Below are 24406 nucleotides of genomic sequence, written 5' to 3' on the forward strand. Positions count from 1 at the left end.
ATAAAGGTGTCAGCTACATCCAATGCCTCACTTCGTCATTCACTCCACTTCCCACGTTACGAAAAGAACAGGTACTCAAGACTTTTTCCTGGTTGATTAAATACACATTTATAGATGACAGGGTGATGTATGAACTAGCTGGTCTTTAGATCGCTGCTGACGTTTATCCAGCCTTGATACTGAGATCTGTAAAGGCATTCACCTTGTCTGTAATGACGTTGTCACATGAGATGCTTCTATAGAAGTTCACAAGCTGGATGTGTATTGGTTGTGGGAGGAGTGGCCCCCATAAGGACAAAACATTTGTAAGGTTGTGGGTGTTTGAAATCATGAGAAGACATTTTTTGAAGACTGTAAACTCATACCGATGTGAAATAAGATTTCTGGATCATCTGTAATCTACACATGGCAATGAATGACAGGGCGGGGTGAGTTCTAGAATGAACATGTGACAGGCGGAAGTGATTTCAGGCCAGTCTCCCAGCTGCACATCACAGACCTGACAAATCACTCAACACGTCAGATAGTGATGCTTGAGGTTATAACTTGCCACCAACTAGCTTCCATTCATCCCACTCCACAGATACTGAAATGAATCCTAGTGGCTACATCTCCATCTCAGCCGCATATAAACCTGAGTCTACACCACACAAACCAGTGATTGATGACATGACCCATGCCACCAGGGTACTATGACATACCATCAGTCAAGTCAAGTACAACCATTTGATCCCCATTTTGCTGACTCCTGCTAGCATACCTTACAGAAAACATATCAGTGTCAGTCCTGCACATTGAACCCAACTGATCTGAAACCAGCCTGACATAACACACAAACTAGTAGCCTGAATAACATCTTTTCTATGGTGGAATAGTTTGAAAACATAAGTATTTCGCATACTTTTAGAGATTAGTGAAGTATCTGCAAACACTACGCTGATATTATTTCTTTGCAACTTATATGACACATCTTTTGAAATCATTTGTTTAAAATAATTGTAATTTATTTTTTTCAAAAGAACTAGTTTGATCTAGACTTGCCTATGCTTTCAATAAAAAGAAATATATGTATACATAAATTTCACTTTTGAACATCTTTTGTGAACTGAAAACTTTCATTTTACCGCCCTCTAGACTTGACAAATTACTTTCCACACTGTCAAACAATGAAAAGAGTTTCAAATATGACTTTCCATGCTTCTACTACTCAGTGCCAGTGAGTGCCAGGGGTGAGGGTATTGGCCATACTGGTGGCACTCAGTGAGGGGGAATCCTGCTTGTGTGTGGTTGGGCATGATACAGTGCCTGGCTGCTACTTCCAGGCAGGCTGCAGGCAGAACACACGTACCATGCATACCTCCAGGAATTGGGCTAATCTTCTACATCTGAGGCCAACACTACTGCTACAATAGTCTTCTGTGTGCTGATACTGCTATTCACACATCTGAACATGAGCACCACCTACAGAGCTCTACAGTCAGACTGGCTGTTTCTCCCAGGGTAGCCAGACTTACTATTCTAGCTTACTAGTCTATATTCAAAAGTATATGAGGTTTTTATAATGTGTATTGTTAACATCAGACACATATCAGGTCATAAAGAGGATTAGGTTCTGAGACTTGGCTAATTTCCTGTCCTCATGCCCTCCTAGCATGGATCATTGTTCCTGCTTTCTGTCACTGGTTTGTCAACACCCACTCCTTCACTCAATTCAACATTTTTATTCTGTATTCTGTACAGTGATTGAGTGAGTGAGTGGTTTAATGCCTGTCCCACCAACACTGCAGGATATTACAACATGAGACACCAAGAAGGGCCTTTAAATTTACACCAGAAGAATCTTCTTTTGTCTTTGTTTGTTGTTTAACGCTGCTCTCAGCAATATTCCAGCTATATGATGGCGGTGTGTAAATAATCGAGTCTGGAGCAGACAATCCAGTGATTGATGTCATGAGCATGGATCCACACAATTGGGTTGCTGAAGACCTATTCTACCCCGGATCTTCAAGGATACTAACAAGGTCTTACCATGACAAAAAATGACCCATATTGATGTAAATCATCAAGTCTGATTGATTCTAGTAGGATCATTACAATGTCTTAGTAGCAGCATTGCAAGCAGCCTCCTGCGTAGACATACTTATGTGTATGTGCTGGTCGCATCATCTTCTACATGCACTGGCTGCAGCACCTCCTACAGCACCTTCAACAGGCACTGGCTGCAACACCTCCTACAGGCGCTGGCTGCAGCACCTCCTACAGGCACTGGCTGAAGCACCTCCTACTGGCACTGGCTGAAGCACCTCCTACAGGCACTGGCTGCAACACCTCCTACAGGCACTGGCTGAAGCACCTCCTACAGCACCTTCAACAGGCACTGGCTGCAGCACCTCCTACAGGCACTGGCTGCAGCACCAAGAGGCACCGGCTGCAGCACCTCCTACACGCACTGGCTGCAGCACCTACTATAGGCACTGCTTGTAACGATGCCTACAGGCACTGGCTGCATTAACTCCTACAGACACTGGTTGCAGCACCAACTGCAGCACTTAATACAGGCACTGGCTGCAGCACCTAATACAGGCACTGGTTGTGATGGGAGGACAAGCTGTATAACAGTTGTGACCTCTGGACCCTCTGCAGGGAAAGCTGAGGCGGGCAACATGATCTGCAAGTAAATATTAGTGTCTGGGTTTGAGTGGCGGCCAGTGACCACACCACTTGATTCCCAATCAACTCTTATATAAACACCACATTCTTCTATATGGACTATACGAGGTGGACAATTGTAGGCCATGATGAGGGGTAAGAGAAAGAGGCTGACATCTTTCAGTTAGGCCAGGATATGAGTGAGTGAGTGAGTGAGTGAGTGAGTGAGTGAGTGAGTGAGTGAGTGAGTGAGTGAGTGAGTGAGTGAGTGAGTGAGTGAGTTTAACACCACACTCAGCAATTATGTCATGTATGATGGTGGTCTGTAAATAATCCAGTCTGGACCATGAGCACCGATCCCATTAGAAGCCTTAAATAAAACACCACAAAGATATCAGGGACCTGTACAGCACCAAGATACCAGGGATCTGTACAGCACCAAGAGTCCAGGGGTCTGTACAGCACCAAGAGGCCAGGGATCTGTACAGCACCAAGAGACCAGGGGTCTGTACAGCACCAAGAGGCCAGGGATCTGTACAGCACCAAGAGACCAGGGATCTGTACAGCACCAAGAGGCCAGGGGTCTGTACAGCACCAAGAGACCAGGGGTCTGTACAGCACCAAGAGACCAGGGGTCTGTACAGCACCAAGAGACCAGGGATCTGTACAGCACCAAGAGGCCAGGGGTCTGTACAGCACCAAGAGACCAGGGGTCTGTACACCACCAAGAGACCAGGGATCTGTACACCACCAAGAGACCAGGGGTCTGTACAGCACCAAGAGGCCAAGGGTCTGTACAGCACCAAGAGACCAGGGATCTGTACATCACCAAGAGGCCAGGGGTCTGTACAGCACCAAGAGGCCAGGGGTCTGTACGGCACCGAGAGATCAAGGGTCTGTACAGCACCAAGAGGCCAGGGACTTGTACAGCACCAAGAGTCCAGGGGTCTGTACGGCACCAAGAGATCAAGGGTCTGTACAGCACCAAGAGACCAGGGGTCTGTACAGCACCAAGAGTCCAGGGGTCTGTACAGCACCAAGAGATCAAGGGTCTGTACAGCACCAAGAGTCCAGGGGTCTGTACAGCACCAAGAGATCAAGGGTCTGTACACCACCAAGAGTCCAGGGGTCTGTACAGCACCAAGAGGCCAGGGGTCCAGGGACCTGTACAGCACCAAGAGATCATGGGTCTGTACAGCACCAAGAGACCAGGGGTCTGTACAGCACCAAGAGTCCAGGGATCTGTACATCACCAAGAGGCCAAGGGTCTGTACAGCACCAAGAGACCAGGGGTCTGTACACCACCAAGAGACCAGGGATCTGTACAGCACCAAGAGACCAGGGGTCTGTACAGCACCAAGAGTCCAGGGATCTGTACATCACCAAGAGGCCAAGGGTCTGTACAGCACCAAGAGACCAGGGATCTGTACATCACCAAGAGGCCAGGGGTCTGTACAGCACCAAGAGGCCAGGGGTCTGTACGGCACCGAGAGATCAAGGGTCTGTACAGCACCAAGAGGCCAGGGACTTGTACAGCACCAAGAGTCCAGGGGTCTGTACGGCACCAAGAGATCAAGGGTCTGTACAGCACCAAGAGACCAGGGGTCTGTACAGCACCAAGAGTCCAGGGGTCTGTACAGCACCAAGAGATCAAGGGTCTGTACAGCACCAAGAGTCCAGGGGTCTGTACAGCACCAAGAGATCAAGGGTCTGTACACCACCAAGAGTCCAGGGGTCTGTACAGCACCAAGAGGCCAGGGGTCCAGGGACCTGTACAGCACCAAGAGATCATGGGTCTGTACAGCACGTATCTGCAGGTTACCCCAGGAAATCACATGATGCTATTATTTGACATGCTCAAGTGGCTGCGAGGGTCTATCATATTCTATAAGTAATTCAATCTCATTTCAACTTAACATCCAATGTTGATAAAGTAACTTCCTGGAGTTGCAAAGGAAGTATGAAATTGACCACCTAAAGTGTATATTGACCTGCCAGTATTGATTAGCCTGCTATAAACATCAAGTGGTTGGAGGTGAACTTGTGACCTTCCTGATGGGACTGATTTACATCTCTTTCATCCAGCAAACCTACACTTCACTCCTTTAGTCGGAGGCACTCTAAAAACTTCATTTTGTATTTCATATCAAGTCAGTGATCTATATGAGCAGCCTTCACAACACAGAGATGGTGGTGAACTTTTTCTTTAAGTCATCCTGTCTTACTGCTGTCAATTTAAATCTCTCAACAAATGTTGATTTCACGCTTAAATATTCAGTTTCTAAAGCGATAAAATTACATCAGACAGTCACAGCAGTTTTCTTGCTCAAAGTGTCAAGCATTCACATGACTAAAATTTTTTTTTCAACTATCTTATACCGTATTTTCTTGAGTATAGTGCGCACTTTTTTTCGAAAAAACACTGCTGTGTAGAAGCGGGTGCGCATTATACACGAATTATGAGTTTGGGTGTTTTTTTCCACCATGGAAAGACATTACCGTGAGCACGAAACACCGGAAATACCAAGTCAACAAATCCATACTGAAGTACGCAAAATATTTATGTAATTACACTGTCTGTCTATAAAAAGTGTTCTTTGTATTTCTGGACTTATGTTTGTAACTTACTACATTAATTTTATTCAAAATTCCTTATAATATTGTTTTTATTAATTTCTGCGAAATCGTGTGTGAAGCAATCGGAAGATCGCACAACTCACCCTTATTAACAGCAACCACGGTCAGAATACCGCTATGGACGCCTTGAAACGAACTTAAGTTGACAGAGAATGGATACATATATCATAAATGACATACTCTGACTCGTTAAAAGTCACATTTGTTTTTGTTTGACGATTCTATGTCAACATGAAATTCTCGCGCTCACGTGATCACGTGCGCGTGAGCCTTGACGGTGACTGGTCAGACATGTTCCAGGTAAAAAATAATACCCGGGAATAGCGATCAGCTGCTTCGCTTAAGGTTATTATTATTTTAAATATGTTTAGTAAAGGCTGCATATAATTAAGAAAATAATGGAATATATTATTCCTGATAAATAAAATAGTTTCAGATACAATTGTTGCCGATCCTTGCATTAAAAACCCTATAAAGTTATATCATTGGGTGTGTCTTGACCGAATCACCGGTCAATTCCAAGAAAACCTGTGTACAGCTGATTGCTGTTTCCGGCTTAGTTTACGAGAAAATACACAAGGTAATCTTAATCCCTAGATATAAAACAATGCCTAGCAGAACAATAATTACTATTTAAACGGTAAATAAACATGTCTGGTGATTTTTTATCTCAAATTTCGAATTTGTACTGACGAAGTTTCTCAGCACCCGTTCGTTTGCCGGACTTCGCTGAAGGGGTATGGTGTAATTTTTTTCTGCGCATAATATTCAAATTTCTTTTTTTTCCAAAATATTGAACCCGCTAGAGGGGGGTGTGCATTATACATGGGTGCGCACTATACTCAAGAAAATACGGTAATGAACACTAAATCCTGCACCCCCTTTTTCCGATACATACCCCGAGGCTGCCCAACCCCATCACTCCTGCCTACATCAAGCTGGAGTGTTGACAACACATACATCAGATGCAGCAAGCATTGAACCTAGTCAAACTATCACAAATGTTCCAAAAACACAGGGCATCAAGTTGTGAACTGTCACCAGCTAGGAAATTGCAATGACAAGGGCTGTAAAACCAAGCATGACCTACACTCAGATCAAAGGCAGGCTTAATCCCAAACTATGGGAAACTGGCAGGCCAAGTCAAACAGGCCGTTTGTATCACAACTTCTCATCACAATCATTTGCTGGAAAACACCAAACATTATGTTCCTATTGTGTTTCTTCTCTACAGTTCTGTGATCTAAACCAATCATATATACCAGAAGAGTTGCAAAGCTGGGTCTGAATCTTCACAATGCTGGTGTTCTGTGTGAGAATGTGATCACCAGTCCTCACTTGTACGTGGAATATGCTTCAGTTAGACACAGTAGTGCTCTACTGTTTTTTTTCTGATCCTGAATACTGTCATTAGGATTTTTCTCACAATCAAATTGAATAATTGATGAGGAATAATGTTTGGGAATCCCCCCACATCGACAGCCCAAGGATTTGTATTTCCTACATAAGTTGACCAGGGTGTGAACTATCCTGCTCGGGCTCCATTAACAACAAATTTAATGATGAAAACATATCAACTTTCTAGACAAAATCATGTTTATCAAAGGCATGTATAATATTGCATACCAAGTGAAATGCATTAGCAATTGCCCAGTCAAAAGACATTCACAAATCCCATTTATAAAAGGACCATTGTAAACAAAACCTGAATTGTACGACATTGATATCACAGAAGTTAAGAAGTGGTAAGTTCTTCATTTGGATGAAAGGGCTATACTCTTTTGCCTCCAATCTGATTTATTCTCAATCTGCCTAATGAGTCTGGAATACTTGTAAGTATACAACTCTGATGTTCAACACCCACCCTGTACAGTCAAGTCATGCTAAGCAAACTCAGCTTTACCTGGACACCTGGATAATCAGACCACAATGTTGGCTTCCAGAAGACATGATAACAGGGCTTGCAAAACTAGACTTGGATAATCAGAATGAATAAGTAGACTTGGATAATCAGATTGGATAACTAGACTTGGGTAATCAGATTGGATAACTAGACTTGGATAATCAGAATGAATAACGAGACTTAGAAAATCAGAATGAATAACAAGACTTGGATAATCAGATTGGATAACTAGACTTGGATAATCAGATTGGATAACTAGATTTGGATAATCAGATTGGATAACAAGACTTGGATAATCAGATTGGATAACTAGACTTGGATAATCAGATTGGATAACGAGACCTTGATATTCGGATTGGATAACTAGACTTGGATAATCAGATTGGATAACTAGACTTGGATAATCAGATTGGATAACTAGACTTGGATAATCAGATTGGATAACTAGATTTGGATAATCAGATTGGATAACAAGACTTGGATAATCAGATTGGATAACTAGACTTGGATAATCAGATTGGATAACTAGACTTGGATAATCAGATTGGATAATGAAACTTGGATAATCAGATTGGATAACTAGACTTGGATATTCAGATTGGATAACTAGACTTGGATAATCAGATTGGATGACTAGACTTAGATTATCAGATTGGATGACTAGACTTAGATAATCAGATTGGATGACTAGACTTGAATAATCAGATTGGATAACGAGACTTGGATAATCAGATTGGATAACGAGACTTGGGTAATCAAATCTATGACAATGACTACACTAAACTTGAAAAACTAGACTTGGAGAACTAGACTTGGACAACTGGACTTGTATGAGTGGACTTGTATGACTAGTCTTGGAAAACTGGACTTGTATGACTAGACTTGGACAACTGGACTTGTATGACTAGACTTGGACAACTGGACTTGTTTGACTAGACTTGGACAACTGGACTTGTATGACTATACTTGGACAACTGGACTTGTATGACTAGACTTGGACAACTGGACTTGTATAACTGGACTTGGACAACTGGACTTGTATAACTGGACTTGGACAACTGGACTTGTATGACTAGACTTGGACGACTGGACTTGTATGACTAGACTTGGACAACTGGACTTGTATGACTATACTTGGACAACTGGACAACATAACTGATTATTACAGTTTACTTTTTAAACAGATTTTAGTATTCTACTGAGAGAACAAATCCTTAACTCTGCCTTACACTTCATGTCAGGTGGTTCTCAGGAAGTGTTACCACATTGTTTATGATTTACAGAACCTCTGACCAGTGAGTGGTCCTATGCTACAGCATACCAGGACCTGACACACAAAGAGCACCTTCTTTCAACATTGCCTCCTGCTATAAGCCTAACCTTGCCTCATTTAGAATACATTATCTGATCAGTAAACCGCATAAGAGCCACAAAATACCCGTGATATTCATCTGCGATATTAACACAATATCATATTACCAACAGAGTTCAACGATACACCAACAAAAGCATACGGCAATGTAACAGCAGACAAGATTATAACCAGCGCTGTTCCAGTGTTATTTGCCCGTCAACCCCGGGGATACCCACAACAGGGCACTCAGGCATACACGCCTGTTGTGTCATAGCACACATATATTGCAGTCACATCAACATGCAAGGCATGACACCAGTACAAGGCAGCCATAAACATATCAAATCTTGCTGTTTTATATACATAGGTCACAGCTCCACATTCATGCATATGGAAGTAAGACGGCTCCAGTTTTCTCGCACCTCTAGTATAGGTATTTCTGAGATTATATATGTGTGTTATGTACATGGGTTGTGAATCAGGAATAGACACACTGGCCATAGTAATGTGATATCTCATTAGTGGAAGTCACTTCATGTACATATAAGTACTGCTATTGTCTTGATCTTGAATACCTGGCAGACATGGACCTTCTGATCCAACAAAACAGTTCTGCTTAAAGACTTTCTTCAAACATACATGCAGTCATGGGTCAAAACTAGTTCAAATTAATATACATAGACAATTCAACATAAGAACTCTACTGACAGAATATTGCTTACAGAGCACTTAATGATGATCTAAGGAATTGAGGGATTTTTTTATCAATCCAAAAAAGAATAAGTTAATCTATGAAACCAAGAATGACTACATGGCAAAGAATATTCACACACGTCAGATGAATAGATCCAACATAATGGTGTATTTGTATCAACGATACCACCAACTGTACCTGTTACCTCCTGGTATCCATTAGACAACCAAATCTACAGGCAGACAAGCTTTGACAATTCTTGTCAACATGATTAAACATGTCATGGTGGACACACTGTGGACATACATGTGGGGAAATGAACCTAAGGGATTTTGTGAATATTGAAGTCCCTAGACTACCAGCTCCTGCCCTTCCTGTCTAGGTTTATCTATGTTGATTACAGGGCAGTGACCAGGCGTATGTGGGTAATGAAATCCTTCATGGATGGGTCTGTGACACTATGAACCTGCCCTGACTCATATGTGTGATATTGCTGCCTGCAGCATCAAACAACATTCACTCACCTCATGCTTAAGAAATGGGTGAAATCTAGGTAGTCTGATACCCCTACCCTTGTGACAACACATTTACTCTATGCAGAATAAGTGAGCATGGTTCTACATCTGTTCTAGGGCTCACAAAAGCTCAGTGGTCACACTACAAGTCGCTTATGTTCCCATTTCTTTCTGATGATGCACACAGTCCTTTTGACTTGTATATGTTTGAGTAAAGATAAAGCTTCAGTCAACTTCAGTGTACGCATGATTGGATGGTTTCATAAGAGACCATATATCTTTTATATGGTCTCTGGTTTCATACATGTATCTGAACAGTTTTTGCCAGGGCTACATTTAAACTATTCCCAATTAGACATTGTGTTCCGACCTCTTGAGACCTACAGCGGGTACCCAGGTAGGGTCGGGTAATAGGGGGTTGGCTACCCAGGTAGTAAATTTGGACTCGTCCCAGCCCTAATCTGTTCAGCTAACACCATGAATATCAGTTTGTTGCCTGCTACCTTGTTTCTTTAATACTGACTCTTATTTGTGTCTTTCACATTTCCAATTGAAATGTTCATGGACACCGACTGCCATGTTTGGTATGAACTGTGGTATCACTTACAACCGTGAATCAGGAGAATTCACCCACAGTGAAATAATCACTCTAGTCCTGCACCATGACTGTGGAATTTATATTTTCTAGGTATTTTATTTTACTAAAAGCCTAGGCAAGTCTAGAACAAACTACTGGTAACCAAGTCTAGTCTGCTAGATTCCACATATGAAAATAGCAGAAGAGGAAAGGTTCTATCGAAAAAATATTTTTATTATTTTAAAAAAACATGTTTTCATTGACTAAGTGTTAGTCTATAATCACTCACCTGTCACTCATAAAAACCAGGTCACTTTAAACAAGAGTTCTGGGTCTTGCAATGAACCGTATTTATTCAGACACGTGTCATAAAAAAGCTAGAGGCACTTCTACTCGGGTAATACAAACAGTTGTGTACTTGGCCCAGTGCTGGGAGGTGCAATAAAGCTGACTAGGTATTCCTCAGGTAACCCTTGACTGATCAGATTACTTCAGAGATGTTGGAGATGACCAGCTGCATTGGACAAATATGCCTGTAATTGAGACCACCCAAATAAAGCCTGTCCTTCAGCACCAACGTCTGGCTGTGGTCCTGCAATTCAACACACAGATCACATCCTCCCCCCCTCCAACTCTTAGCACTAACAGTTACAGCACAGTGAGAACAGATTCCACAACACTATGTCTTGGGAACACTTTTATTCATAGCAACTGGATTCATAACAAATAGGGACAGTACTGAACAAAATAAGTAACTTTCTATCAGACTTGACATCGCATTTAGATGCCCCTCTCAGATAGATTCATGGTACACAAAGTATCAGGTTCTAATTGAAATCTTTTAGGGAAGTTCTCAGTATAAAACCCCATCTACAGAAACGACAGAAGGGACATTTGCAGGCTTTCTCCCTCGAAAGTACAAAGGATTCATCGCCTGACTCTAATCTCATGGATTGCTGGATTAGGTCACATCTAAGTCTGATAGAATTGTTTTTTACATTTCCACCAAGAAAGCCCTGGATATAATCTTACCAAATGCAAAGCACTCAGTGACTGCATGGATGACAGAAATCCTGCTCTACTTGTTTTACATTAGGGGCACAGACAAGGCAGGTTATCTGCCTGACAGTGTCTTGGTAGGAGTGAAGAACACATGTTGATTAGGGATGCCAGAACGAAAAAGTAACTATATAGCACACAAAACATATATATATATAACGTATCAAACAGTATCATGTAAATATGAATCTCACATAAGTAGGAATCACACAGAACCATGAATCACACAGAACCATGGATCATACAGAACCATGAATCACACAGAACCATGAATCATACAGAACCATGGATCTTACAGAACCATGAATCAAACAGAACCATGAATCATACAGAACCATGGATCTTACAGAACCATGGATCATACAGAACCATAGATCATACAGATCCATGGATCATACAGAACCATAGATCATACAGAACATGGATCATACAGAACCATAGATCATACAGAACCATGGATCATACAGATCCATGGATCATACAGAACCATAGATCTTACAGAACCATAGATCATACAGAACCATGGATCATACAGAACCATAGATCATACAGATCCATGGATCATACAGAACCATAGATCATACAGAACCATAGATCATACAGAACCATAGATCATACAGAACCATGGATCATACAGAACCATAGATCATACAGAACCATGGATCATACAGAACCATAGATCATACAGAACCATGGATCATACAGAACCATAGATCATACAGAACCATGGATCTTACAGAGTGAGTGAGTGAGTATGGTTTTACGCCGCTTTTAGCAATATTCCAGCAATATCACGGCGGGGGACACCAGAAATGGGCTTCACACATTGTACCCATGTCGGGAATCGAACCCGGGTCTTCGGTGTGACGAGCGAACGCTTTAACCACTAGGCTACCCGACCGCCCCTGGATCTTACAGAACCATGGATCATACAGAACCATAGATCATACAGAACCATGAATCACACAGAATCATGAATAATACAAAACCATGAATCATACAGAACCATGAATCACACAGAATCATGGATCATACAGAACCATGAATCATACAGAACCATGGATTATACAGAAGCATGAATCATACAAAACCAAAAATCATACAGAACCATGGATCATACAGAATGATGAATACTACAAAACCATTAATCATACAGAACCATGAATCCTATGTTACCATGTATAAGTGAGAGCCATGTTCAACATCCACAGATCCCACACTGAAGCTTATCACATCCGTGATAATTGCTGATGTTTTTATCACAACCACTTCCTATAACATGACCAGCCCAGCAGCACAAACATACGCTCATTTCATGTTCATTTCACTAGGGACTTGAGCATGTCAGTTAAACTACTACAATCCACTCATGTACATTTCAGTGTGTGTGGTGCCAATTTCTTTAACTGCCTGTTCCACTTCTTTATGCAGCTTAAAAGTAAATATTCTAGTGGAGAAGAAATAGATAGCATTCCTTTGCTGAAATAAATACACTTGAGGGAGAAATTTGCACTTACCATTACTGTAATAATGATATCCTTAAAAACAGAGTTTCTTCCAATTTCATGGGAAAGGAAAGAGAAAATGCACTTTCAGCAGGTTAGATAGCTGTCAATCTAAAACAAGCCTTCAAAGGGGGATCTGAGACCACCACAGTGGCCAGTGTTCTTTCTACGTGTGTTGATGACAGCTTCATACTGCGGCTGGGGACAGTCCAGGGCACCTCATGCTTGCCAGGTACACCATAATAGAGTTTACAGTGCAACTTTAATTTGATGATAAAGTCAGTGTCAGTCTAATGTGTGTATACTTCTTATATTTCCATGTTTCACATTGCAGTGTTAGTTATAGATTTTCAGTTTAGATGAACACTCTTTTCTTGACAAAAAATACTCCTTTGAAGAAATACAACTGCTACTGGGGGGAATACACACATGTAGATGGTGATGTCCTCTACATCCTTATACAACAACATGACAAGATGCCACATGTCTCAACTGGATGGGGTGGAGTAAAGAGAACAATACAAGAATAGTTTCCTTTTTGTTCAAGAAAAAAATACATTCCTCATGTCTGGTCCTAAACACAAAAATATAACCAAAACTTGGTGTTTCTGAAATGATCCAATGAAATCCCTTTATAACCATGAAAACATTTTTTTAGGAAGATGTAAAAAATCAAATCCAAACACTTGAGATTTGTCACCTTCAGATGAATGATACACTCAGAGAAGTATTTATGAAGATGTACTTCAACAACACTGCCCTGCTACATACTTTGACACATTATTATTGCTGACTGTAATTATGACTAACATGTGTATGCTGCGGCTATGATTAGATAAACCATGCCGCTCCTATCTCTAGGTGTATTTCATATCCATTATACATGGCATTATCTTCAAGGAACAAGTTCACTGATTATGCTATTGGTGGTCAAACAATAAGTCTGTTGTGCAGGAATGAATTCCTGGTCTGAATCTGACACTACCCCTAACTATCACGTGTAGTATTTGTTGCTTTATGAGTGAAGCAATGTTGACATAAACAAAAGCAATAATCCTCTGTCAGATAAGCCCAACCTCCTGGCTGCTATGACATGGCTAAGGCTACACAAATACATATGTCCAGGAACATACATAAAGTATTTCTGTCATATTGTCAATAACACTGTGACATGTATTACTTGCAGTGAAACCCGAGCTGCACAAAACACATTCACATAGCACACATCTGAGTCAGGCTGCTTAATAAGAAGAAACAAGCTTTTGACATAAAACTTGGGCGAATGTGTCCACATTTGTCTCAGCCATTCTGTTATTCCATGTTCATAAATACACATGGAATTATATTATTCCTTTCATATTCTTGGGTCTGTTAAGAATATCTTAAAATATTTCATACAACATTAAGTGAATGCTGGCAAACAAGACAAAGCATACATGGCTTTACCAGAATAATCTTGTGAATCTAAGCAGTCTCAACCATTAACATAGCACCAATTTCCTCTTTTGTGAAGTATGATAAAAGGAATGAATGGAGTGTTATAAAGTGAGAGTGTAACTTTCAATAGCCCATTGAATGACTCGTCCTCTCAGTCCTCAGTCCAAGAAGGAAGCCCACATGTACACTGGGTATTAAATGAGTTTCATAAATGCATGTTTCATAAAATGGGCACAAAATGCTCAAAGACACCAAATATATTTCAAATAAAGCACACACTGTTGTCATTAAAGAAATTTATGCCTAAAAATCAGCCCGATACATTCCGGCATCTAGTAGGGGATATAGATATGAACCCAGAGTGAAAGCTGGGACACTGTCTTCAGGCAAAGCCTCTGTACCCACAGTAGCCAATAGTCAGGCAATGAAACAACCCACATCTCTTGTTATTAAAATCAATTGCCCTACACAGGAGCAAAGTTCCCAAAACTTGCATGCACTTTTCCAGGTTAATTTGAAGATTATGAAATAAACCAGGTTTGTCTTTGTGATTCTGTCAAAGCTTGTACCTCATAAAAGTCTCTTACCTGGACATAATCCTTGCCCGACGATCCCCGTCGCCCCTTGGTATAGTGGGTATCCATGTTGAGTTATGTCACCAAATAGGGAGAATCCATGCTAAATACTACAAACATAGTACTACATACATAGTACTGTCACTTTGCTGTGTTCCCCTGTCAGTAGCTCAGTAGACAAGCCATGTACGTGCTCTGCTGGTTACAGTCCTCCAAAATAACGTTTAATATAACATGTGCTGCCTGTACTCTACAGCCGATTCATAAGTTGTTCAACCCACTGGTGAGGGTCACGAGGAGTAGGGGTATACACTCAGTATTCATAACTTGCCTAACCCACTGGTGAAGGTCACAGGGAATAGGGTATACACTCAGTATTCATACCTTTCTAACCCACTGGTGAAGGTCACAGGGAATAGGGTATACACTCAGTATTCATACCTTTCTAACCCAATGGTGAGGGTCACGAGGATATAGGGTATGCACACAGTATATATAGGGTATACACACAGTATTCATCCCTTTCTAACCCACTGGTGAAGATCACGAGGATATAGGGTATGCACACAGTATTCATACCTTTCTAACCCACTGGTGAGCGTCACGAGGATATAGGGTATACATACACTATATATAGGGTATACACACAGTATTCATCCCTTTCTAACCCACTGGTGAAGATCACGAGGATATAGGGTATACATACACTATATATAGGGTATACACACAGTGTCATACATAATATATCCAAGTCTTGGGTCTGAGAAATATTTAACGAACTCAGTTCTTGTAATTTTGAGTTAGATATTCATAACATCTAGTACATGAGGACAGATTTACATATTTTACTGTTTTCAGAGCTGACTACTGAATTAGACTGCCATACTAAAGCACCTGGATGGTTGACATTCACATATCTGTACAGCTGAACACCCCTGTGGAGCCTCATTCAGCGGAGCAGAGGCCAGCAATGCCTTCATGTGTGAATGGTTGTCAATAAAAGCGTGTACCATAAACACTCTCTGGTGGGTATTTGTACGTTGCTCCCCTCGCTGACCCCTAGCAACTCACTCTACTGACCGCCTAAATGGCTGTGCTCGCCACAGGACATGCAGTAGGTGTCAGCTATACCAGCTCTCCACTGCTTACCTGCATGTGTTGGTAGGTAGTCAACAGGGCGAGAGCACACACACACACACACACACACACACGCACGCGCACGCGCACACGCACACGCATGTACACACACGCACATGCACACACACACACACACACACACACGCGCACGCAAGCACACACACGCATGTACACACACGCACATGCCTACACACACACACACACACACACACACGCATGCACACACACACACACGCACGCACGCACACACACACGCACGCATGCACACACATACACATGCACACAAACACACACACGCCCTCACACGCATGCACACACACACACACACACGCACGCACACTGTAGCAACAACAGATGATGACTCTGTGGACTTTAACATAAATATAACAATGTATATACATGTAATTCATCTAACCTCAAGTGTCTCAATAAGAGCAATATGAATTCACTACATAGAAGATGTAATGTCAAACTACAAATCTATATCATAACATATTTATATGTTTCAAACAGTGAAAATAAAATGTTCATCAAAAGGCCTAAACTGAAGCATTCATGTTTAGATTGGTCACCTCATGCATGAAATAAACAGACACTACTTTGAGGCATCTGAAACTGACAAGAGAGCCGAGTCATCCACTTAAAGAGCAAGGTGTTAATCCAGTCTTGACTTTGAAGTGGCCCTCTTGACTCAGAGGTCACTCTCACCCCATTAGGACTCCAGACTTGGCTTTCTGTATGACCCCTGTTACCCCAGGAACCCCAGTACCCCAGTAAGTCTCTCAACAATCATCTGTAACACAGACATGCCTGTCAACAGTAACAACCTACATACATCTGCTTTGGGTGGAGGGTTCATCATGTTCATTATGGACTCTCTCTCTTTCTGGGATTCCCAATTTAGGCTGTCTCTGTGAAATGGGTTTTCATCAAATATATCAAACCCAATGTTCATGGCACATCTGAAAGTCCCCTACAGTCAGTCTAATCATTACAACCCGTATCACATCCAACATCCCCCACAGTCAGTCTATTCATTACAACCCGTATCACATCCCACATCCCCCACAGTCAGTCTATTCATTACAACCCGTATCACATCCCACATCCCCTACAGTCAGTCTATTCATTACAACCCGTATCACATCCAACATCCCCTACAGTCAGTCTATTCATTACAACCCGTATCACATCCCACATCCCCCACAGTCAGTCTATTCATTACAACCCATATCACATCCCACATCCCCCACAGTCAGTCTATTCAGTACAACCCATATCACATCCCACATCCCCCACAGTCAGTCTATTCATTACAACCCATATCACATCCCACATCCCCCACAGTCAGTCTATTCATTACAACCCCCTATCACATCCCACATCCCCCACAGTCAGTCTATTCAGTACAACCCGTATCGCATCCCACATCCCCCACAGTCAGTCTATTCAGTACAACCCCCTATCACATCCCACATCCCCCACAGTCAGTCTATTCAGTACAACCCGTATCACATCCCACATCCCCCACAGTCAGTCTATTCAGTACAACCCGTATCGCATCCCACATCCCCCACAGTCAGTCTATTCAGTACAACCCCCTATCACATCCCCCACAGTCAGTCTATTCAGTACAACCCATATCACATCCCACATCCCCCACAGTCAGTCTATTCAGTACAACCCCCTATCACATCCCACATCCCCCACAGTCAGTCTATTCATTACAACCCCCTATCACATCCAACATCCCCCACAGTCAGTCTATTCAGTACAACCCGTATCGCATCCCACATCCCCCACAGTCAGTCTATTCAGTACAACCCGTATCGCATCCCACATCCCCCACAGTCAGTCTATTCAGTACAACCCCCTATCACATCCCACATCCCCCACAGTCAGTCTATTCAGTACAACCCGTATCGCATCCCACATCCCCTACTGTCACCAACTGTCTGAGTAATGGCCTTCATTGTTTTCTTAATAAAGCCGCTCTTCTGTGGTAACAGTTGTGTGATGGCTACCCTACTGAGGTGACAGTTGTGTGAGAGCTACCTACTGCGGTGACAAATGTGTGACGGCTACCCTACTGAGGTGACAGTTGTGTGATGGCTACCCTACTAAGGTGACAGTTGTGTGACGGCTACCCTACTGAGGTGACAGCTGTATGATGGCTACCCTACTGAGGGGACACTTGTGTAATGGCTACCCTGCTGAGCTGACAGTTGTGTGAGAGCTACCTACTTCGGTGACAGTTGTGTGACGGCTACCCTACTGAGGTGACAGTTGTGTGACAGCTACCCTACCTGGGTGACAGTTGTGTGATGGCTACCCTACTCAGGTGACAGTTGTGTGACGGCTACCCTACTGAGGTGACAGTTGTGTGATGGCTACCCTACTGAGATGACAGTTGTGTGATGGCTACCCTACTAAGGTGTCAGTTGTGTGATGGCTACCCTACTAAGGTGACAGCTGTGTGATGGCTACCCTACTGAGGTGACACTTGTGTGATGGCTACCCTACTTAGGTGACAGCTGTGTGATGGCTACCCTACTCAGGTGACAGCTGTGTGATGGCTACCCTACTAAGGTGACAGTTGTGTGATGGCTACCCTACTGAGGTGACAGTTGTGTGATGGCTACCCTACTGAGGGGAAAGTTGTGTGACGGCTACCCTACTCAGGGGACAGTTGTGTGAAGGCTACCCTACTCAGGGGACAGTTGTGTGACGGCTACCCTACTCAGGGGACAGTTGTGTGATGGCTACCCTACTCAGGGGACAGTGGTGTGATGGCTACCCTACTCAGGGGACAGTTGTGTGACGGCTACCCTACTCAGGGGACAGTTGTGTGATGGCTACCCTACTCAGGGGACAGTGGTGTGATGGCTACCCTACTCAGGGGACAGTTGTGTGACAGCTACCCTACTGAGGTCACAGTTGTGTGACGGCTACCCTACTCAGGGGACAGTTGTGTGACGGCTACCCTACTCAGGGGACAGCTACCCAATTGAGGTGACAGTTGTGTGATGGCTACCCTACTAAGGTGACAGTTGTGTGATGGCTACCCTACTGAAGTGACAGTTGTGTAACAGCTACTCTACTCAGGGGACAGGCAGAATGTGGGGGTGTACCTTACTATTCAGCCAAATACTGCTATAAGTGACACATTCCCATCTAGCCATGTGGGTTATATATATATACACGGTAGATGTGTGTGTGAACGAGTATGACACAAGGAGATGAGGAGACAGTGGCTGGCAGCACGATGAGCATCCAGTTGATGTATGTGTGTCATCAGCAGATTTGCAGGGGAGCTGATAGGATGCAGAATACAGCAGACAGCTTTAAGTTGTAAACAAAAGCATAAACCAAGGCTACAGAGGGGCATGCCAAATATTTCATTGTGTATATACATGTGTCTGTCACTGATGTCAGGCTCACAGGCAATACAATCCATGCTGTTCTCTATGTAGGGGTGGGTTGTGTGCTGCCTAGCACTGTCTACAAACAATATATCTAAGAATGATAGTCCACATGAAAGTCAACACCGACTAGAACTGATGACAATCAACCCATGTAGGGACTGTGGTCCATGTGAAATCCCAACCTTGCCAGTGTGACCCCCCCCCCCCCCCAATGCTGAGTGCGGTGAGTCGTTGACCATCCATAATCATATCATATACTTATACATAAGCCATGTACTGTTTGAAAAATCATCCATACAAAATGTAAATGTAAATGTCCACAGTCATGAAGATAAATTATTTCAATACATCCTATCAAATAATGAAGCAGTCAATATCAACTGCATTTGTTTACATATCTATAATTTCAAACAATAAATACCCCTTCATAATCAACCGTTGACATTTTATGTATAAAAATCATCAAATATGTAATATTGATTATTTTGTTTTTTGTATGTGTCTACAGGAACGTAAATTATGTATGTCTGTATATATGTATATATGAATCATAATGTCTTGTCTTTTAAAATTGCATCTGTCCTGTAATGGAACGTTTCTGCAATAAATATCATCCTATCCTTATCCTATCCTATCATGTGTCTTATCAACACTTTACTTAATACATGCAAACTGTCCAGTGTACATAGGCTCAGAACTTTTCAGCCACCCCGCATATGAAGAATGACATGATATCTGATCATGTTTATGACAAGGCAAGTTTTCAACGGGTTTGTCCCTCACCGATGCTGTGTCAATCCCTGGTAACTCAGACATGTGGCATCAGTGTCAGGTATCTGTGTAACCATCGTGGGCTACAGTGTAGTGCATTTTCACTGCTCAAATACACCAATACCTTTAATGTACAATAACTGGCTTGAGCCAAATTAACCTGATGGGAGGATTGTGTTTTGTATATGACAGTGAATGGAAGTCCCATCCCTTCCACCCCTACACACAGACATGAGTTGGGAGCGGATGACCCCGGTGTATAACACCTGACCCATCACCAGCTTGATCACTGTCTGTCTCCTGGGGCTGCTCCCACCCCGGCAAGCACCCTCACACAACCAGCCTGGAGACAGCCTAATGACACAAACATTCTTTCTATCACTGCTGATAATACTGCAATGTGAGACTAATTTACCTGACAGGTCTTTCACATGACAGGGGCTGTGATAGCTTGTCAGTGTCTTTATCACCATCATAATTGTCACAACATAGGAATCCTATATCAATCACAGCATTCATTTCTTTACAGAAGGGTGTGACATATCTATATGGTTTATCGTAAATTTCACACACAATTCATTCAGAATGTCTTCACAGAGTAATATTCAAACCAATAAGACCATGTGGTTAATCTGAATACTGTAACTAAAACTATGCTAGTGCACGTGTCTGCTTCTGTAACAAGACATTTCAGCTAAATGAGCCATGAAATTGGTATTGGTTCAAGCTTCGCTACTTAAGGCTCAATTATACTGATTAAATGATCCGCAACTAATAGTAATATCTAACTAAGATCAGCAAATGTGTCTGCTTCAATGCTTTTCAGTCCAAATCATACAATCTATACATGAAGCAATTTATGGACACCAAAGGTAGCTGAGGCCGTTCCTGATATTGTCAAGGATGCATATATAATGGGCATGAACACCCAATATCCCCTAAATCCTCTGAGCTCCAACAGCAGGTCTACTGCTGCTCAGGCAGTCAGACAGGTCTACAATGCCATGCCATGCTGCCAGGGAAATGTACAAACGCTTATTTCCTGCTGTTCAGTGAGGCAGGCAAGTGAACATAGTGGCAGGGCAGAGCTATTGGTTGCTGATCATGTGGACACAGTTACAAAATATACACTGATGCAGGTGAAACATGTTAAGTGGGAGAGGTTACAGTCAGGGCCAGCTTTAGTGAGAGAGGTTACAGTCAGGACTAGCCTAAGTGGGAGAGGTTACAGTCAGGACCAGCTTAAGAGGGAGTGGTAAAGGACAGGACTAGCTTAAGTGGGAGAGGTTACAGTGAGGACTAGCTTATGTAGAAGAGCTTACTGTCAGGACCAGCTGAAGTGGGAGGTGTTACAGTCAGGACTAGCTTAAGTGGGAGGTGTTACAGTCAGGACTAGCTTAAGTGGAAGGTGTTACAGTCAGGACTAGCTTAAGTGGGAGGTGTTACAGTCAGGACTAGCTTGAGTGGGAGGTGGTACAGTCAGGACCAGCTTATGTGGGAGGTGTTACAGTCAGGACTAGCTTATGTGGAAGGTGTTACAGTCAGGACTAGCTTAAGTGGGAGGTGTTACAGTCAGGACCAGCTTATGTGGAAGGTGTTACAGTCAGGACTAGCTTAAGTGGGAAGTGTTACAGTCAGGACTAGCTTAAGTGGGAGGTGTTACAGTCAGGACTAGCTTAAGTGGGAGGTGTTACAGTCAGGACTAGCTTAAGTGGGAGGTGTTACAGTCAGGACCAGCTTATGTGGAAGGTGTTACAGTCAGGACTAGCTTAAGTGGGAGGTGTTACAGTCAGGACTAGCTTAAGTGGGAGGTGTTACAGTCAGGACTAGAATCTGTGGGAGAGGGGACAGTCAGGACTAGAATCTGTGGGAGAGGGGACAGTCAGGACTAGAATCTGTGGGAGAGGGGACAGTCAGGACTAGAATCAGAGGGAGGTGTTACAGTCAGGACTAGAATCTGTGGGAGAGGGGACAGTCAGGAATAGAATCTGTGGGAGATGGGACAGTCAGGACTAGAATCTGTGGGAGAGGGGACAGTCAGGACTAGAATCTGTGGGAGAGGGGACAGTCAGGACTAGAATCTGTGGGAGAGGGGACAGTCAGGAATAGAATCTGTGGGAGAGGGGACAGTCAGGACTAGAATCTGTGGGAGAGGGGACAGTCAGGACTAGAATCTGTGGGAGAGGGGACAGTCAGGACTAGAATCTGTGGGAGAGGGGACAGTCAGGACTAGAATCTGTGGGAGAGGGGACAGTCAGGACTAGAACCTGTGGGAGAGGGGACAGTCAGGACTAGAATCAGAGGGAGGGGGGACAGTCAGGACTACAAATCAGAGGGAGGGGGGACAGTCAGGACTAGAATCTATGGGAGGGGGGACAGTCAGGACTAGAATCTGTTGGATGGGGACAGTCAGGACTAGAATCTGTGGGAGGGGGGACAGTCAGGGCTACCTTAAGTGAGAGAAGTTACAGTCAGAACTAGATTGTCACCAAGTACATATATTACATGCAAGTTTATACATGCAAAATTATAATGATATGGTTTTGTCGCCATCACGAGAATAATTATTCCTTTTCTCTGTGACATATGAACTAATTTACACCCTAATTATCTGTGATTGTGAAACGGGTGGAAAAATTACCTCTGATCTGTGAAAAGGTGGTCTGAATTACCTGTAAACAGTTATCAAGCATAGCTCTGCCCAACCCTCATCTATAGCAACATCACAATGGCAATAATTGTGGGAGGTAAGTGACTTCAGTCAAACTTATGTAATGTCTTTCAAAGTTACTTTCAGTGTTAACCAACTTCAATACCCAAGGCCCCTCATCTCAAGAGCTCTCTGGTATAACACGTTTTGTAATACATTCTGCATGTGTCAGTAAGTAATCAATCTATCTATTCAAATGTAATGATATTCAAAGATAAAATTCAAAATCCAAACTCGGATTTGAATGAGGTTGTCATTCATCTGTGAAATCCAATGCCAGCACTTAAAGACATGACCGGGTAACAACTGGCTCATTGAAGGGTTCATAGAATATCCCACCTGGTGGAAATATGTCTATGAATATATTAATGTCTTTATTTGACCCAGCACAGAGGACAGTGTAATGAATCCTGTTCCAGGGTAGGATCACAGTGCAACATATCTGAATATTCCTAGCCTGCCATATATCTCTTCATGACCCTGTGTTTATGGTAATATGGTTTAAGTGTGTCTTTTATTGCAAAGCCTATGAAATATACCACGTAATATGCAGATCAAGTATATAGTGCATTTTGTAGCTCTACCTTGAAACAGCCTATAATGTGATATGTCTACTGGTCACTTAACTACTCAAAATAATTAAGGTTTGAGTGGAAGTCACATGCTAATTCCAAGGTCAATGTAAGCATTAACAAAAATACAGCATATGTGAACTGGAGCTATAGAAATAAGTCTGAAAGTACATCATGATGTTTTTAAATATTCAACATTCTGTCATGCAAGAGACATTTATTGTACTGGATACTTGTTATCCCTTACTATATTGTCCTACACAGGTACTGGATATTCAGTTTGAAGGCATTGATGTTTCCCTGCAGCCTGTAGGTATATAGGGGACATAATACAGGGAAGACATCCTACACAGGTACTGGATATTCAGCGTGAAGGCAATGGTGTTTCCCTGCCGCCTGTAGGTAAATAGGGGACATAATACAGGGAAGACATCCTACACAGGTACTGGATATTCAGCGTGAAGGCAATGGTGTTTCCCTGCCGCCTGTAGGTAAATAGGGGACATAATACAGGGAAGACATCCTACACAGGTACTGGATATTCAGTTTGAAGGCATCGATGTTTCCCTGCAGCCTGTAGGTAAATAGGGGACATAATACAGGGAAGACATCCTACACAGGTACTGGATATTCAGCGTGAAGGCAATGGTGTTTCCCTGCCGCCTTTAGGTAAATAGGGGACATAATACAGGGGAAGACATCCTACACAGGTACTGGATATTCAGCGTGAAGGCAATGGTGTTTCCCTGCCGCCTGTAGGTAAATAGGGGACATAATACAGGGGAAGACATCCTACACAGGTACTGGATATTCAGCGTGAAGGCAATGGTGTTTCCCTGCCGCCTGTAGGTAAATAGGGGACATAATACAGGGAAGACATCCTACA

At 42.8% G+C, this 24406-nt stretch overlaps 1 protein-coding gene across 6 annotated transcripts in view; it reads right to left on the reverse strand.

Annotated features, from left to right (window-relative positions):
* Positions 1–24406, reverse strand: part of LOC139463750 (serine-rich adhesin for platelets-like) — a 167603-nt gene that overhangs the window by 95191 nt on the left and 48006 nt on the right. Inside the window, exon 1 of one of the 6 annotated variants that reach the window (XM_071245020.1) lies at positions 14918–15166. The exons of the other annotated variants lie outside the window; for them this stretch is intronic. Within the exon in view, the coding sequence (XP_071101121.1) occupies positions 14918–14974 (57 nt within the window). The 5' untranslated portion in view covers positions 14975–15166. Of the gene's footprint in view, positions 1–14917; positions 15167–24406 lie in introns of those variants that run through there. 6 annotated transcript variants of the gene reach the window in all.

This window comes from Haliotis cracherodii, unplaced genomic scaffold (genome assembly GCF_022045235.1).
Source record: "Haliotis cracherodii isolate W230 unplaced genomic scaffold, xgHalCrac1.p SCAF_16, whole genome shotgun sequence".
Taxonomy (NCBI): Eukaryota; Metazoa; Mollusca; class Gastropoda; order Lepetellida; family Haliotidae; genus Haliotis; species Haliotis cracherodii.